At 40.3% G+C, this 16,246-nt stretch overlaps 1 protein-coding gene across 1 annotated transcript; it reads right to left on the reverse strand.

Annotated features, from left to right (window-relative positions):
- Window positions 1-1,107: 1,107 nt before the first annotated feature.
- LOC139631633 (uncharacterized) lies at window positions 1,108-15,329 on the reverse strand. The gene is made up of 6 exons (XM_071495968.1): window positions 15,287-15,329; window positions 6,465-6,560; window positions 4,071-4,329; window positions 3,803-3,836; window positions 3,377-3,563; window positions 1,108-2,439 (listed from the first exon to the last, which is right to left on the reverse strand). Exons 2-6 carry the CDS (start codon window positions 6,517-6,519, stop codon window positions 2,084-2,086), a joined length of 891 nt encoding a protein of 296 aa, XP_071352069.1. The 5' UTR covers window positions 6,520-6,560; window positions 15,287-15,329; the 3' UTR covers window positions 1,108-2,083.
- Window positions 15,330-16,246: the final 917 nt, after the last annotated feature.

Raw genomic sequence — 16,246 nt, forward strand, 5'->3', positions numbered from 1 at the left:
TCACAGACTGCTCCGGCTGTATTTTCAATTTCTGTAGTTTTCTTCTGTTTTTTAGATTTCTGCCTACCCCAGCTTTAAACAGTTATGTAACCTAGTGTTTATGTTTATTTTGCAGGTACTGCTATTAGAAAGACATAAGGATTAACAAGTGTGGTTGAGGAGAGAGGGATAAATGTAGTCTGCAATCCAACAAAGCTTTCAAACCCTCTTCTTAGAGGTAGGCAGCAGACCCATTGCTTTTGCGTCATCAGATCTGTTTGAAATATATGGATTTACAACAGCTGAAAACATACCTTTGAATGTGTTTATGTGGTCCATAATGTGTTTGCTCTGGACCAGGACATGATTTGTCAGACTGCAGGTTATTATGCAACCATTTGTTAATTAATTTTTTTTAATACACAAGAGTGTTAAAGTGGTTGTGAGTGACAGTGGATTATTATTCCCCCCTTATCCCCTGTGGAGAACATAGTTCAGCCATTGACAGCCAAACTCAAACCTCCAGAGAGTCACCCTCTGGCTTTCATTCAGAACACCAGCTACGAAGCTAAGATGAGCCCTGTTAACATCACTGTTACTTGAAGAAAATCCTATAACACTTTCCTGTTGTCATCTCATTAGTTTCACTCATATCGAATTACTTCATGTGTCTCTAGTCTTGTATTTTAGTTATTTTTTGCTTATACTGAACAGGACGTAAGGGTTTTACCAGTGGTGAACTGAGGTGTGAAATAGCAAATGTTATAAAAACAGCATGTTTGTTTGTTTTGTTTTTTTTAAGCAATTGAAGCTACATTTCTTAGGTTTGAAAGTTAGAGCTGCAACACATTTGCCCTTGTAGCTGATCTTGTGCTCTAGTAGTGCATTTATATCAACATATAAGTGAATTATAAACTAACACAACTTGCATCTTTCAGGGACAGGGCACCAGAGGAGCTGACTGTTTATCCTGGTTGGCCGTCATGCCAATATTGAGCAACATGGCTTTGAAGTATTATGTAATAGGAATGATATGAAAAACATAATTACTGTTTGTGGTTAAAAAAAAAAGATGATCAAAGATTATGGGGCTTTTAAGCAGAGAGATTCATATTCGCAAGAGAAACCTCCAGGATGTCAATGATTTATTTTCATCAGAGTGAAAAACAACAATCTCACTTCAATTACAGCTTCATGACCATGGCCAGTTGAGTCCTTCTTATATGTGACAAAGGAAAACAGCAAGGAAGCATATGCACTTGTTCTATAAGGTTTTCCGGTGCTGGATGTTGATCTCAGCACATACAGCCCATCCTGGTGCAAAAACTGAGTGTGCACACACAGACACATACACAAGTCCACATCCAGCTCATGAGCTTATTTTTGCTGTGACACAAAATCTCAGATAAATACCCATGGCCATTCAGACTGTGCAAATCTGCTCCTTCATCCCTCCTCTGCCAACCTTGGCCTGCTGCTGTCTGCACTGCCGCTCCGTGCCAGCCAACAAACAGCAGATGGATCCGGAGAGAAAGACGCACGGTCATGGTGACAGCAGGATTTATTTTAGAGTTCACCTTTGGACTGCTTTTCACGTATGATGCTGGTACGTGCAGATGGTAGGTGAGGGGGCGATTTCTGAAAGCGGGGCAAAAGGAAATCAAGCAAAGTGGCAGTGACATGGAGAGAATGTGGATGAGGAGAAAATATTCACAGAGGTCAAGGTTTTAAAAAAGTATTAAAAAATGAACGCAGAGATGAGCCAACCAGTGGAGAAACACTATTTCTTATAATTCTTAGACAAAACTGTCCTCATAAATGTCTGCATGGCTGTGTGCAATCATTATACTGCTCACCCAGCCATCTGTGGCATGGAAAGAGTGATACAACAAGACGGTGTGTTCAGAGGAGTCAGGATCATGAATGATTTACCTGAGGAGCATGGGCATAAAGCCAGGAAGAACACCTTCATTAATTAATAAATTAGACGTATAGATAGCCCAACGAGTGATTAATTAATAACAATGCCTTTATATTATAAAGGAATACCAACACAGGGATCTTGATGAGAATAAAACATCTTTGCAACAGTTTCTAGTCACAACTAAAAAGCAAATCCCCCACAGTCAAACGCATCAAAGTCAGAGTCTCCTTCAAAGTCGAAGCTGTTGAAGTGTGGGGAGTCGACGTCCTGGCTGCAGGCGTGGAAGGAGCCTCCTGCAGGAAGCTCGGAGAAGCCTCCTGTGCCGTGGCCGATCTCTGGGGCTCTGCCGGCAAGAGGAGAGGAAGGGGAGCAGGAGCTGAGGTAGCCCAGAGCGGAGGAGGCCGCTGCCCCTCCCATCAGCAGGCACACCGCCCTCACGGCCCGTGCATCGCTGCTGTTGCCGTGGCGAAGACAATCTGACATACGATGAGGGGGGGCCACTGAAACACTGTGCAGAGGCCGCCGTGGTCCACTGGCTGCAGGTAATTTGAAAAACAATATAAACAACATGCAACGATACAGGATAAACTAATAAATACTAAATGAGGAAAGAGTTGGCTTGTTGTCACATTCCCTGGTTAATGTGGGTATGTTTTAGAGAGTCTTTTTGCTCTTTATTGAGCCAGTCAGTCATTGAGCTGATTCCAAAGTCCTCCAGGATTACTGGATGTGAGTGGGTTGAAGTAGCAGCAACTTATCTTTTATGAAATGGCACTTGGCACAGTATAAATACCAATATCAGCCATTTGTATTTAGTAGCTCATCAACCACTTATGAACCAGTTTCCTGCTTAAAACTTAAAACATTTTTGATAATAACATTGAACAGTTTGCTGTTTAACTCCCACTCTGCAGTCTTTCTGCTCCCTGTTTGGACTTGTCCTCACTCAAAGCAACAGAGAGTGAAACTAAAAAAAAGAGTGGCTGGTGAGGAGTGGCAGGCGTTTTCCTTTCAGATATTTATCACAGCTGTTGGTCTGCTGGATGTTTAAGCAGAAAACTGCATGCTAACATGTTAGCCATAATAACTTGGCATTGCCAAATTTCTATTCAGTTGTGTGTCTGTGGCTTTGTTTTTGAGTCTTTATGCCATCACCTCACTACACTGAAGCTTTATGAAAACACAAACAGGATTAACTGTGCTGTGGTGCCTGCAGATGTTACTGTGATCTGCACATCACTAATTGGGACACAGCGCTGCACAACAGCTTGAAAATTGTGCCAAATTTCCTCTAAGCCAATTCTCACCACTGTACTTATTTCTGATTAAATCTTCAGATTTCCCATGCCACCTTTAGTCCATACTGTGCCACCTCGTTTTAAAAAAATCACCCATTGTATTATTTTCCCTAATGTAGTTCAACTTGTGATTTGCCACCTCTGTCAAGTAAGAACGAATGACCTGATAGCAGACCTTGGTTTTGGCCTCTGTCTCTGAAGGAGCCTCCCCTCTCAGTGACTCGAGACAAAGGGGGAGTGCCCTCACCGATCCTGGGTGACCCGGGGTCTTTGTCACTGGGGGAGTCAGGCAGGGGGTCTCTGTCGGTGATGCAGGGAGTGATGCTGCGCTGTCTCTGAAGGGTCATGGGTGACATAACACCCTAGACAATGACACAAACACATCACCCAGTTAAACTATGTAACAGTAACACAGTAAAATATTCTGAGGGCACACAAAGAACTCATTTTGTTGCATATTATATTATTATTATTATTATCATTATACATGTATACAGTATATAAACCAGAAATGAGAGGTGAGGTTTTGAGATTTTAACATGAAAGCAGAGCTGAATGAAGCCACAGCACAACCAGACTGAAGTCAAAACTGCTGACTCACCTCTCTCACTTTTCTGATCAACTTCAGCCAAAGACTGTGAAAGATAAACATGATAAGGCATTACATTTGACTCACATACAGACTGCCTACAACAACACAGAAGAAAGCACAGCTCACCATTTACTATAAACAGATTAGATAGTATGTAGGGCAAAAGAGACCTAAATTCACCATGTGCAGCTGACGTCTGATAGTGAGTGGGGCAAAGGACATTTGAAATCCAGTGCATGCATGTGTGTGTGAGAGAGAGAGAGAGAGAGGAACACACTTGCAGTCATCCGGATTGTCTGTGAGTAACAGCAAGAACTTGTTCTGCGGCAGGATGAGGGCAAAGCAGCAGTCCCTCCTGCCCCCTGGGGGCAACTTGGGTAGGTCAAGGATCTCTCTCCCCTCTACAATCGACTCGCAGTTGGTTTGCAGCGCTACCACCTGATCTGGAGGGGATTCTGCATCGCGGCACACCAGCAGGCTTCCCTCCATGGTCAGCACAAGGTACTTCTCCTTCCACTGTTTAAACATGAAGCCCCCTGCAGCCACACAAGGAACAGACAACAGCATGTAGGTGGAGTGATGGTAAAAACTAGGGGCATTTTTTTTTTATATAACCAATGATGTTGCCGATTTTACAGCTGCCTGAACTCTGTCAGTATAATGGAAAGTTTGTGACTGACTCCCCTTCACTTGTAGCCATTCGCTGTCATTCATTTTTGCTCAGCATGAAAAACAGCTGTCATTTGTGAGATATTTTCCTGGGCCAGACTGCCTGTCACAGTAAACATTAAGCTGGTCACCCTTTCTGTTATGTTAATATTTAATTCCACTTTGTAGTTCCCCATTAATTATTACACTGGGTGACCAAAAAAAAAAAAAAAAAAAAACACCTAAAATGTTCAGTCCTCCTTTAGATGTTTGCCTTTGCACTGCACTCTACTGAAAGCTGTTTTTAATTCAGTATTGTGTCCAACTCATTCATAAAATTGAATGAATATTATGATAAAATATTAATAAAAATAAACCAAGATTTGCCTTGGAGATGATTAATCATGTCTCTGCCAACAATTAAAAACATACACTTTGCAGGTACAGTATTATACATTAGTAACACAGCAGTTGTATTGAATGTTCTGCACAAGAGGAAATTCTCTGCAAGCAAATAATAATGTTTCTTGAAATGTCAAATGTCAGATCTGTTCACAAGAGACACCATCATTTAAATCTTAAGTAATAGCTTTTTTATGATCTTCAAAAATTAAACACAGTGACACAAAAATGACACAATGACAACGAGGACAAGCAAACGGGAAAAAATGCAACTGCATGTGACCTGAATTATAAAATAACAGCAGAAACATAAACTAGACAGTGGCGACAGCTCTCAGCAACATCAATGTGTAAAAGTTACATGCAAATAATTTTAACATGTAACTCTCCCTGCACCACTGTTAGTCTGTCAACTATCATTACCTCCACCTCTTAAAGGGAACATTTAAAAGCATCTGTTTTTGGAACAAACTGAGTTTTCAGGACAGGACACACATGATAGCACTAGACTGTAAGTGTCCCAGACACCCATCCATTGTGTAATAATGATAATAGATGCAGAGCACATGTTGATGGATCGGGAAGACTTGCTCTATTTCTCCATACAGAGGATTAACAAGATGAACAGGTGGATTTTGAAAAGAGAGAGAGAGCGAGAGAGAGAGAGAGAGGTATAGGAGTTTAAATGGACTCCCTGTTCATGATGTGCTCACAGTTTTATAGATATGACCCTTTGAAGCATTGTTGTTAAGGTATTTTACTATTACTAGTTCACACAGTCGAGAGAGAAAGAAAAGAAAAAATGAATGTGATCTGCTGACATTGCTAATATAAACAGTATCCTCTGCCTCAGTCCCCTGAGCCAGCGTGACTCCACTATCGGATGAAATCCAGGGAGATATAAAACAGATGTAACATAAGCACAAAGACATGAAACATTGGCTGAGTCCTGACTTGGACCATGACTTGGCGTTGAAAGTGAACATCTCATCACTCTGTAAAAACACATCTGGCAGCAATTATACCGCACAGAGTGACTCTCAGACTGATATCACTCATCTTAGAGTTGGGAATGCTGATCTGAGACAGTTTTCTTCTGCAGCCCTATGAGCTCTACTGTTCTTCAGAGAATTAATATCAGGACTTGATTACACTTTGCAGGCAAATTTCACAAGCAAAAGCTCATCACATGGTAAAATAGGTCTAAATTTTAAGACAAGTCTGTAAGTGTCTCATTTTGTCAACTAAAGCAGTGGGGATTTCAAAATACAACAACTTGTTTTAATTCTGGTTGTCAATCTTTTTCAAAATATTTTTGCTTTTCCTGAACAATTTGAATGGTCAAAATTCTCCACATGGACTAAAGAATGACATCAACTCTACTCATCAGATTGTTGTACAGTATAAAATACAGACTGCAGTCAAACGCAGGTGGATAGGGAGAAAGAACTGTACAGTAACCTCGAGCAGCCTACATTTGATGCAAAGAAACCAACATAATGCACTGACATGAAATGTGACCTTGGCCTCTGATTTATTCAGACAAATGGATCAACATCAGACATTTCTGCATGTGATGGAAGAGAAGTGCAGAGGGATGAGGGAATGAAAGCAGGCCTACCATATTTCCTGAGGAAGCCTCGATGAATGCCTGCTGTGCTCATGCCTGTGGTCATCGCAGCAACACGGACTGAAATGATAGGCAGAGCCTCTGATGCTGAAAAATAGGGTGAGAGAGAGAGAGGGAGGGAGGGAGGGAGACAGAGAGAGAGAGAGAGAGAGAGAGAGAGAGAGAGAATAATCCTCACTATTTAGGCCTTCCTTCCTTAAACCAGTGCTTTTGTGAGTGGAATTGGAGCCGTCCTTGCGTATGTACACAGAAACATCATATGAGCGTATGAGGCCTTAATAATCATAACAGTGATGGATAAATCCCACCAGAAAGATCCTGTGATTTTCAGCGTGGCATACTGCTCCTCTCTCTCGAGAACATGCACAGATTTAAGCTTCTATATGCAGCCTTGCACACAACATATGGGCGATTCATAATAGCTTATCATTAACTCTGACATCAAACCTGTTTCTCTGTGTATCTCTGTGCCCTTGGATGGCCTCCGAGCCAGGGCTTGGATCACCTCCCGCTCAGGCAGATTAAAGCAGAGGGATTATTATTCTTGCACAGCTGGAAGCCTGTTGGTGCAGCGCTGTGGATAGGCCCAACCAAGATTTCAATCTGCCCAGACCCCCCTTCTCAAAGCAACAACCTCCAAGATATTATCTGCTTTTCAATGTCATATATCCATGCAGGATTAAATACCAGTCATTGTCCCACCAGAGCTCGCTTATCACAATTAGAATAACATTATATAACAGGATAGATCTAAGAAAGAGACAGCCGTGCCACAGCCAAACAAATCCTATATACAGTACATGGACAGACGGCTTGTGAGATGGTATTTAGAGATCAACAGAGGTAAAAGGCAAAAAAATACACACATTGATATACAGTATATATATATATATATATATATATATAAGTATATATATAAGCAATCAACCATTCTGTTTTATTGTTAAACTGTAAAACAATAAAACAGAATGTAGACATATTTTTTGTAGTTGAAGGTCATACCTCAAGCTAGAATCAGGTAACAACAAGTTGAACCCCTGCCGCTGTGGTAAGGACTGAGCATAATGCCATGTGCTCCACCAGGTGGAGGTGCTCCATTACTACTTATGTGTTGTATTGGTGCAGGTGCGCTGCGCAAATGTTCATGTTTTAGAGCGCAGGACATGACAACAGCAGCGGAGAGGCAAAGAGGGGGCACACTTAGTTGTGTTCACAACAACGGGACATGATTACAGACTGTGATACTCTTAAATAAGTCCAACATAGAAGAAAGTAACTGAAACTGGCATCGATCCTATATTATGCTAGATTCGAGCTTCCAAAATGAGATGTAGTGTCAGTAGTATCAATGTTTTGGTACTGATTAGCCCACCCCTACAATCTCATTTTGGTTCAGCCTTCGTGCCACCCCTTCGTAGACGACCCCGGAATTGGGATATAGCAATAGATTACTGCAGGAATGTGTCCTAAAACACAGAAATCTGCATTTTAGCACCTCTGGTTCCCCTGTTTTGAAGTCTATGGGTTTTTTAAATGAGTTTTTGTTTAGATGACTGAAATAAGGTCTGTGAAGCTCAAGATATTTCCACGTTGTACTCTAAGACATAAAATACGTAACAGAATACCCCAGTTGTGATTTCTTTAGGCTTTCTGTCTGGTTGCTAACAAGTGGCTAAATGTTAAACATCATCACAAAACAAGAAAAGCTGTCTACTCACCAGTCCACCTTTACAGCCCATTGTGTTTATATTTGTACTCTTACAAACTTATATTAATTTTGTCAGAGGAAATTTTCTTTTGTAGAAGAAAATCAAACTACAAGTTGGAAGTTTAGTAGTCATGTGACTACTGACTAGTCATGGTGACCACAGCCATGGTCACTGTGGTGTAGTTCGTTTTTAGCCTAACAGTAGCTTTTTACTTCTGGTGATTGTACTTAGGCTTCAAAAATAATAAAAGTGGTTTTCATTTGTGAAGAATATCCTGCTGAGCAAAATGTTTCAGTCTCACAAAGTTTTGTTTGTTGGAGAGCTTAGGACATGGATAATACCCAGCTTTGGGGAGTAGTGAATTACATGTAATTAAACTGGCAGTTAAACTACATTTTGCAGTAGCTTGCTGGTAGTTCAGCCACATTAATGTGTGCATAATGATCCAAGTAGTTAAATTATTTATTGGCCATTTTGTGTAGTTAACCTCTGAAACATCAAACAATTTCATGCCATAAAAAAAAAAAGGAATGATATTTAATTTTTATTTTACCATTGCTTCTCTCTCTCTCATCCTGACTGAAGGCATCCCCAGGCAATGCATTTGTCAGGCAGCCACCACCACACACTTGACCGTTGTGTAGCACATGTACAAAAGCCAAGGACAGGTGTTGCTCAGTGCTCACACATGGATAAACCTCCTGAATCTCAGTCTGAGAGAGAATCACTAAAAACCAAAGCTGACATCCTTTGCACTTCCCCATGAATAATTGGGTATTTTATGTTTTGGTTTATGTATTGCTTGTGGAAAAAAGGCACTTTTTGCAATTAAATGGCTTGTGACTTTTTGTGTTATATTTTCTTATGAATTCATATCACATATACATTGTCAATTTAATAATTTCTTTTTAAAAAGTCGTTTGAACTACTTTTTCTAATTGGTTTTACTTAACTAGATTTCTTCTAGTGTAAAGTAATTTGTAGTTGGTTTGCAAAGTTATGCTTTCAAAGTAGGCTCCCCAACACTGAATATACATGTGTTGTCTGAGATTGCTGGCTGTGTAGACAAGGCTTCCAGGTTCATTGTGCCAGACGAGTCACAATCTCCAGTATGTGTTATAACATATACAATACATAACAATGAGTTAGTCCTAACTAATTCAGATATTGGAAGAGGAACAGAGGTTTTGAAAAACATGCTGACATCCTATGATAAGCCCCTGTGCTCTGCACTCTCTCACAGCATTTTCAAACAGGTCATCTGTTTGCCAGAATGGTTTGGTGACAGTGTGGGATATCTTAACAGGAGAGGCCAACATGCAGTTTAAGGTCACTCCAGATCAGCATGTTGGGCTCTCTGCCTTGTCATTTGATGGAACGCAGCACAGTTTCCCAGGATGGGAAAGTGAGACTGAGGAACTTGTGGAGCAGAGCTTGCTGTTCTTCTTGTGCCTGTGCCAAGGGAGGTGCCAGGTTTTGTCTGCATAAACATAGGATGTTTGTGTCAGGAAGGAAATCTAAGAACATTTTTAACCCAGGTATGGAGGTATATGAGTGGGGCTGGGATGAAAAAATAAATTCACTGATTCAACTAGATCTTCAGTTGAATAATTCGATATTGATCATAAAATCCCAAGATTGATTTTTTAAAATATAAGCCTTTTACAGTTTCCAGTGGATGTTTGAAGCTGTAACGTGGATAGTTTTGTGTGACCAGGCTTCTTGTACAACAAGATCTGGTCATGGGAAAGACAAAAACATGGCAGACACAGCTTCACTGATGGTGGCAGCAGTCTAAAGGCAGATGTATGTTTGCATTTTGGATTTAAAAACTATGAAGATAGCGAAAAGCTGGACAAAAGCCAAGCCATGTGGAAGATGTGCAAAAGGAAGGTAACTGAAGAAGAAGCCGTCTGTACCTCTTCATACACCGGGGCACGCATTATTACCAGCCCACTATGTCTTGAGATGTGTGTTTAAACTATTAGTCATGTTAAATAAAAAGTGTATTAATGTAACTGCTTTGGAGTCCATTCATATTTTCAATGACGCACCAGGTTAGAAGTTCTATGCTACTTTCCAATTATCATTTTTGCTACAATCCGCCATGTTTACATTGTATATACAGGTGCTGGTCATATAATTAGAATATCATGAAAAACTTGATTTATTTCAGTAATTCCATTCAAAATGTGAAACTTGTATAATGAATACATTCATTCCACACAGACTGACATATTTCAAGTGTTTATTTCTTTTAATTTTGATGATTATAACTGACAACTAATGAAAACCATAAATTCAGTATCTCAGAAAATTAGAATATTGTGAAAAGGTTCAATATTGAAGACACCTGGTCCCACACTCTGATCAGCTAATTAACTCAAGACACCTGCAAAGGCCTTTAAATGGTCTCTCAGTCTAGTTCTGTAGCTACACAATCATGGGGAAGACTGCTGACCTGACAGTTGTCCAAAAGACAACCATCGACACCTTGCACAAGGAGGGCAAGACACAAAAGGTCATTGCTAAAGAGGCTGGCTGTTCACAGGGCTCTGTGTCCAAGCACATTACTAGAGAGGCGAAGGGAAGGAAAAGATGTGGTAGAAAAAAGTGTACAAGCAATAGGGATAACCGCACCCTGGAGAGGATTGTGAAACAAAACCCATTCAAAAATGTGGGGGAGATTCACAAAGAGTGGACTGCAGCTGGAGTCAGTGCTTCAAGAACCACCACGCACAGACGTATGCAAGACATGGGTTTCAGCTGTCGCATTCCTTGTGTCAAGCCACTCTTGAACAAGAGACAGCGTCAGAAGCGTCTCGCCTGGGCTAAAGACAAAAAGGACTGGACTGCTGCTGAGTGGTCCAAAGTTATGTTCTCTAATGAAAGTACATTTTGCATTTCCTTTGGAAATCAAGGTCCCAGAGTCTGGAGGAACAGAGGAGAGGCACAGAATCCATGTTGCTTGAGGTCCAGTGTAAAGTTCCCACAGTCAGTGATGGTTTTGGTGCCATGTCATCTGCTGGTGTTGGTCCACTGTGTTTTCTGAGGTCCAAGGTCAACGCAGCCGTCTACCAAGAAGTTTTAGAGCACTTCATGCTTCCTGCTGCTGACCAACTTTATGGAGATGCAGATTTCATTTTCCAACAGGACTTGGCACCTGCACACAGTGCCAAAGCTACCAGTACCTGGTTTAAGGACCATGGTATCCCTGTTCTTAATTGGCCAGCAAACTCGCCTGACCTTAACCCCATAGAAAATCTATGGGGTATTGTGAAGAGGAAGATGCGAAATGCCAGACCCAACAATGCAGGAAGGCCACTATCAGAGCAACCTGGGCTCTCATAACACCTGAGCAGTGCCGGATCTGAGACTGATCGACTCCATGCCACGCCGCATTGCTGCAGTAATTCAGGCAAAAGGAGCCCCAACTAAGTATTGAGTGCTGTACATGCTCATACTTTTCATGTTCATACTTTTCAGTTGGCCAACATTTCTAAAAATCCTCTTTTTGTACTGGTCTTAAGTAATATTCTAATTTTCTGAGATACTGAATTTGTGGTTTTCATTAGTTGTCAGTTATAATCATCAAAATTAAAAGAAATAAACATTTGAAATATATCAGTCTGTGTGTAATGAATGAATACAATATACAAGTTTCACTTTTTGAATGGAATTACTGAAATAAATCAACTTTTTCATGATATTCTAATTATATGACCAGCACTTGTATGCTAATGTTCATTAACATGCATTGTCCCTATCAAACAAGCAAATAAATAAAGTAAAATAAATAATTATACAGCATTAGTTCTCTCTTTGAATCTCAGTCATATTAAAGCGAAATTGGTATTGAAACTGAAATATCTCTGACTGAATCAATATTGAATCAAATCAGGAGTTGCATCGAATTAGGACCTTGTGAATGGGAATTTAATTGATTGGGAAGCCACTGACTACACTCAGCCCTAGATACTGTATGAGAACACTTTTCCTCCATGGATATACATGAAAGCACATTGGTTCCCACCTCCAGCAATGGAGATAGTGTTATCAGGGATGCCAACAGTACTGAAGTTCTCTACTGGCTTAATGCCAGTGAGAGCCCTTGAACAAACCTGGCAGATACTCATGGCAGGACTAAGAAGCCAAAATGTGACAGTGACACTGGGAATATTCCTCCACATGACAGAGAAAAAGAAAAGGTGAATATCAGTCCTCTTATTATATGTCTGAGGACCTCGGTGGTCACTGTTCACACAGCCACACTGCTGATCTCTGCAGATGGCTACACCTGTACCTGCTCTGTTACTAGCAAGAGAGGTTTGTTAGCAAAGTTCTGGGCTGTGAATGATGAAGATGCAAACATCACTGATGTCAATGTGGATTTCGTGCACCGTGGCTTAACAGATTGACCATCTAGTGATCTGGTGCAGGCAGAACAATTTGGAGCTCAATGCTCTAAAGACAGTGGGGAGGATTGTGTTCATCAGGAAGAGCCCAGTCCCACCAACACTGTGGATTGTAGCTAACAGTGAATCCCAAAAATAACTTTAACTCCTTCACTGAAATAAACAAAAAGGAATTTAATACATTTACGTGATCAATCATTAAGCGGTAGGATTTTACTATCAAAGGCTGAAGGGCTATCTAGATAAACACATGCTACCCTGTCTTTGCATGTTGCATGTTTGCATCACACATGTAAAAACAAAATTTAATTTGATTTGTGTTGAAAAACTGCTCTCTTTATATCACACATTAAATCTGACCTCCAAAATAAATTGGACGTACCGATACCTCAAGTGTCTGACCTCTTCATTGGTTTTATTCTCCATCATTTAAGGCAAATAGTTATCACCATGTGTTTGTTGACAGACCTGAAATAAGTGTTGGGAACAATTGTGTTTTATTGAATAGTAAGAATGAAAATAAAGCAATTCAGCAACTTTTTCAACAAGAAGTCATACAGTACACCCTCTTCCTTATCATTTTGGTCCACTCTTGTTGGAGATATTTGTTGGGATACACTGACTTTTGCCACAGAAGTTCTGTATGACTAACAGTTAAAGAGATGTCTTTTAAACACTTCGCAGGTTTTAACCAACTAATCACTGCCTACAGAAACGTAAGGAAGACACTGACACTGTAAATTATACCTTCTGTGAGGAGCACAGACAAATGCTGGTACATTTATTCTGGTATCACTTTATCCATCAGTGGCTGTTCAATAAAGTTGAGGTAAGAAAAATAGCACCTCCATTTCACGTTCGTTCTGTTATGGCGGCTCTAGAGCCTTGGTTTTGTGTGCTGTGTGTGTCTTTCAAGTCTCTTTCAGATCAACCCATTTTCTCATTTAAGAAATTGTTTGGTTTTTATGATACCTTATGCCTGTTGAATTTTATCATGTATTTTATACCCAAATATCCAATATGTTATCCAAAAATTTAACAAGAAAAATACATTCAAGATTTTTTTTTTTTTTTAATTTCATTTTAACTGCACATTTTTGTGCTCTGAGGGAGAAACCGGAGCACCCGGAGAAAACCCACACGGAGACATAAACCCCAAACTGTCAGTCAAACCTTCTGACTTTGTCAGTCAGAGGGTTGCACTGACAAAGTCAGAAGGTTTGACTGTGCAGTGCTAACCACTGCACCTCCGTGCTGCCCTTAGGTGTTAAAACGTTCCTGTTGTCTGACCAGGAAGTGACTAAGTATTCTCTTCAACAGATCAGGGGTCCTGGATGAGAGAGGCAAGTGTGAAGTTTACCTCTGACAGTGGGATAATGTACTTCTATGTAAAGTGCACATAAGCATTTAGCTTATGTGCATTTAGCTTATGTGCACTTTACATAGAAGTACATTATCCCACTGTCATAGGCTATATGTCAGTTCATCTGCTTTCTGGCATGACTAAACTTTGATGGTGACGTGATCTTCAAATGGGATCAAACCTGACCCAAAGAGCCCAGCGTTTGTGTTTAAGCCTCTGTGACAAATCTGTATCTTTGTATTGTCTTTTTATCCAAGGGAATTTCTATTTTCTACTCTCACACTCAATTCTGCCAAAACCCCAGAGATTTCTGTTGAGGTGAAAGTCCTCCCAGGGTCTTTAAGGGCTGTTAAAGCAATGGTGCAAATTCTGGTGTTGTTGTCTGTGGGGTCCAGGATGCAGAGGGAAGGTGTGCTAATGTCTCCTGTACAGCGTTAAGGTTTAGTGCAATCTGTACTGGGGAATTCATCCTGCTGGTATTACGTGTAGGCCTATTTGAAAACGTCTGTCTGTACGTTTGCTGGGGGTTACTGGACAAATATCTTCTTGGTTTGTGGTCTGCCACTTTGTCAGAGTGCACCCTAACACAAGGCACTCCTGCAGTGTTCAAAACAGCTGCAGGCTCCGGATGAGCAGTTCTCCTTGGACTGGCCTCTGCCACTAAGGTGATAATAAGTGGATCTTCCACTTCTGTGGAAACTGAAGCGCTTTCTTCATCTCCGTCTTCTCCACTCGGTACAGGTGGATAGTTGTACCCAGCAAGTCTCCTAATTCTTTTAGTGACTAACGCTCCCAAAAACCAACCCAGGGCTAGCATGTTTCTGCTCGTTTGCTTGCTTTGTTAGAACTTGTCTGACTCGGAAAAAAAACCCGTTGCTCTTTTGAGGGATTGTACAGATAAACAATCACAGTTCAAATAGGTGAAAGAAGTCAGTCAGGTGGTCTGTTCATTTAAGGGATATTAGCCAAATTCGCCCGTGACGTATCAAAGGACTGTACGGAGCCCTATGACGCAGCCATTTAGTGGCGTCACAGTGACGCCATCCATCTACGGAGCCCGGGAAGGTACGTGGAGGTAAAAAAAAAAAAAAAAAAAGTCGAAGGTATTTGTCAGCTGTGATTGTTTTCTGTCACTTTATGGCTTGATATATGGTTATACCCCAGGTTTTTCAATTTGAAAACTTTTCTCCGAAGGACATTGTTTATGGACTTGTCATGGACAAAACAGAAAACGACGTTCATTACGCCATTCTCACCCTTGGGAAACTTCACCATATTAACACTATAATACAAACGTAAGCATACTAACGCCAAATTTAAACTTACCTCTGAATCTCTGGGCTTCAACTTCGGTCACCTCGTCGCCTGCTTCACTTATATTTTTAAGATATGGACGAGAAACATTTTTATGACCGAATGTTGCTCATAAAAAAACAGCTCCAATATCTATTTCAGTGTGAATCAGTCATCTACTGAGGATTCAACTTGCCACCCGTGTGTGTGTGTGTGTGTGTGTTGTTTTACATTTACTTACAGTCAATATTATATCATGATTAAAATACTGATTGGATAATTGTTAGCATTTTATTTATTTATTTATTTAATTCCAAGGCTACTCAACAGCCCACTACAAAAATCCTTTAATGTACATCCTTAATTGTAAAATGTGTAAAATTTTAATAAAACATGGGGTGAACTTTCTTGAAACTGAATATTAGCCGTTTCTGGCCCACACACATTGAGCCAAACTCTCAACCTAAAACCAGCATTCCAGTAACATTATATGTGGACCGTAAATAAAACAGTTTGAGTACCCCGAGCCCAAGAGCATCTATAACCTTAAATCATTGTTTTAACTGTCTGCTGTTGACACTGGAGGTTGCCCACAGTTAACCCAAATGGCCAAAACTCAAATACACACAAATACATACTACACAAATACTTAGATGTTTTTATAAAAGCAGTTTGTGTTTAGTGTAATTGTCTTTGCACACAGATGCATAGTTAAATCTTTAAGTTTGGCAAAATCTGTAAAATCTGTTTATTCACATTCTTCATCAGGAAATAATATAGATGTGAATATTAATGTGTATTTGGCCTGAATGTTATGATAAATTAAGATATTTGAAAACCTGCTGTCTTTGTTGTGAGCTATACAAACTGTAAAAACTATGACAACATGCTGATGATTTCACATTATATTACAGTAGGCCTACATGCTGTTTGAATGTGTCACAAATTACCCCCCAAAAAAGTCTATCGAGTGCAAATAAAGAATACATAAAT

This window comes from Trachinotus anak, unplaced genomic scaffold (genome assembly GCF_046630095.1).
Source record: "Trachinotus anak isolate AG129_WGS33_773 ecotype Australia unplaced genomic scaffold, CSIRO_AGI_Tana_v1 ptg000014l, whole genome shotgun sequence".
NCBI classification, from domain to species: domain Eukaryota; kingdom Metazoa; phylum Chordata; class Actinopteri; order Carangiformes; family Carangidae; genus Trachinotus; species Trachinotus anak.

Coding starts and splice junctions, on each gene's coding strand:
- LOC139631633 (XM_071495968.1), bottom strand. CDS start 6,519: ATGACCACAGGCATGAGCACAGCAGGCATTCATCGAGGCTTCCTCAGG. Junction 4,330..6,464: donor AGGCTTCCTCAGGAAATATG/GTAGGCCTGCTT, acceptor GTGTGGCTGCAG/GGGGCTTCATGTTTAAACAG. Junction 3,564..3,802: donor TGATCAGAAAAGTGAGAGAG/GTGAGTCAGCAG, acceptor GTCATTGTCTAG/GGTGTTATGTCACCCATGAC.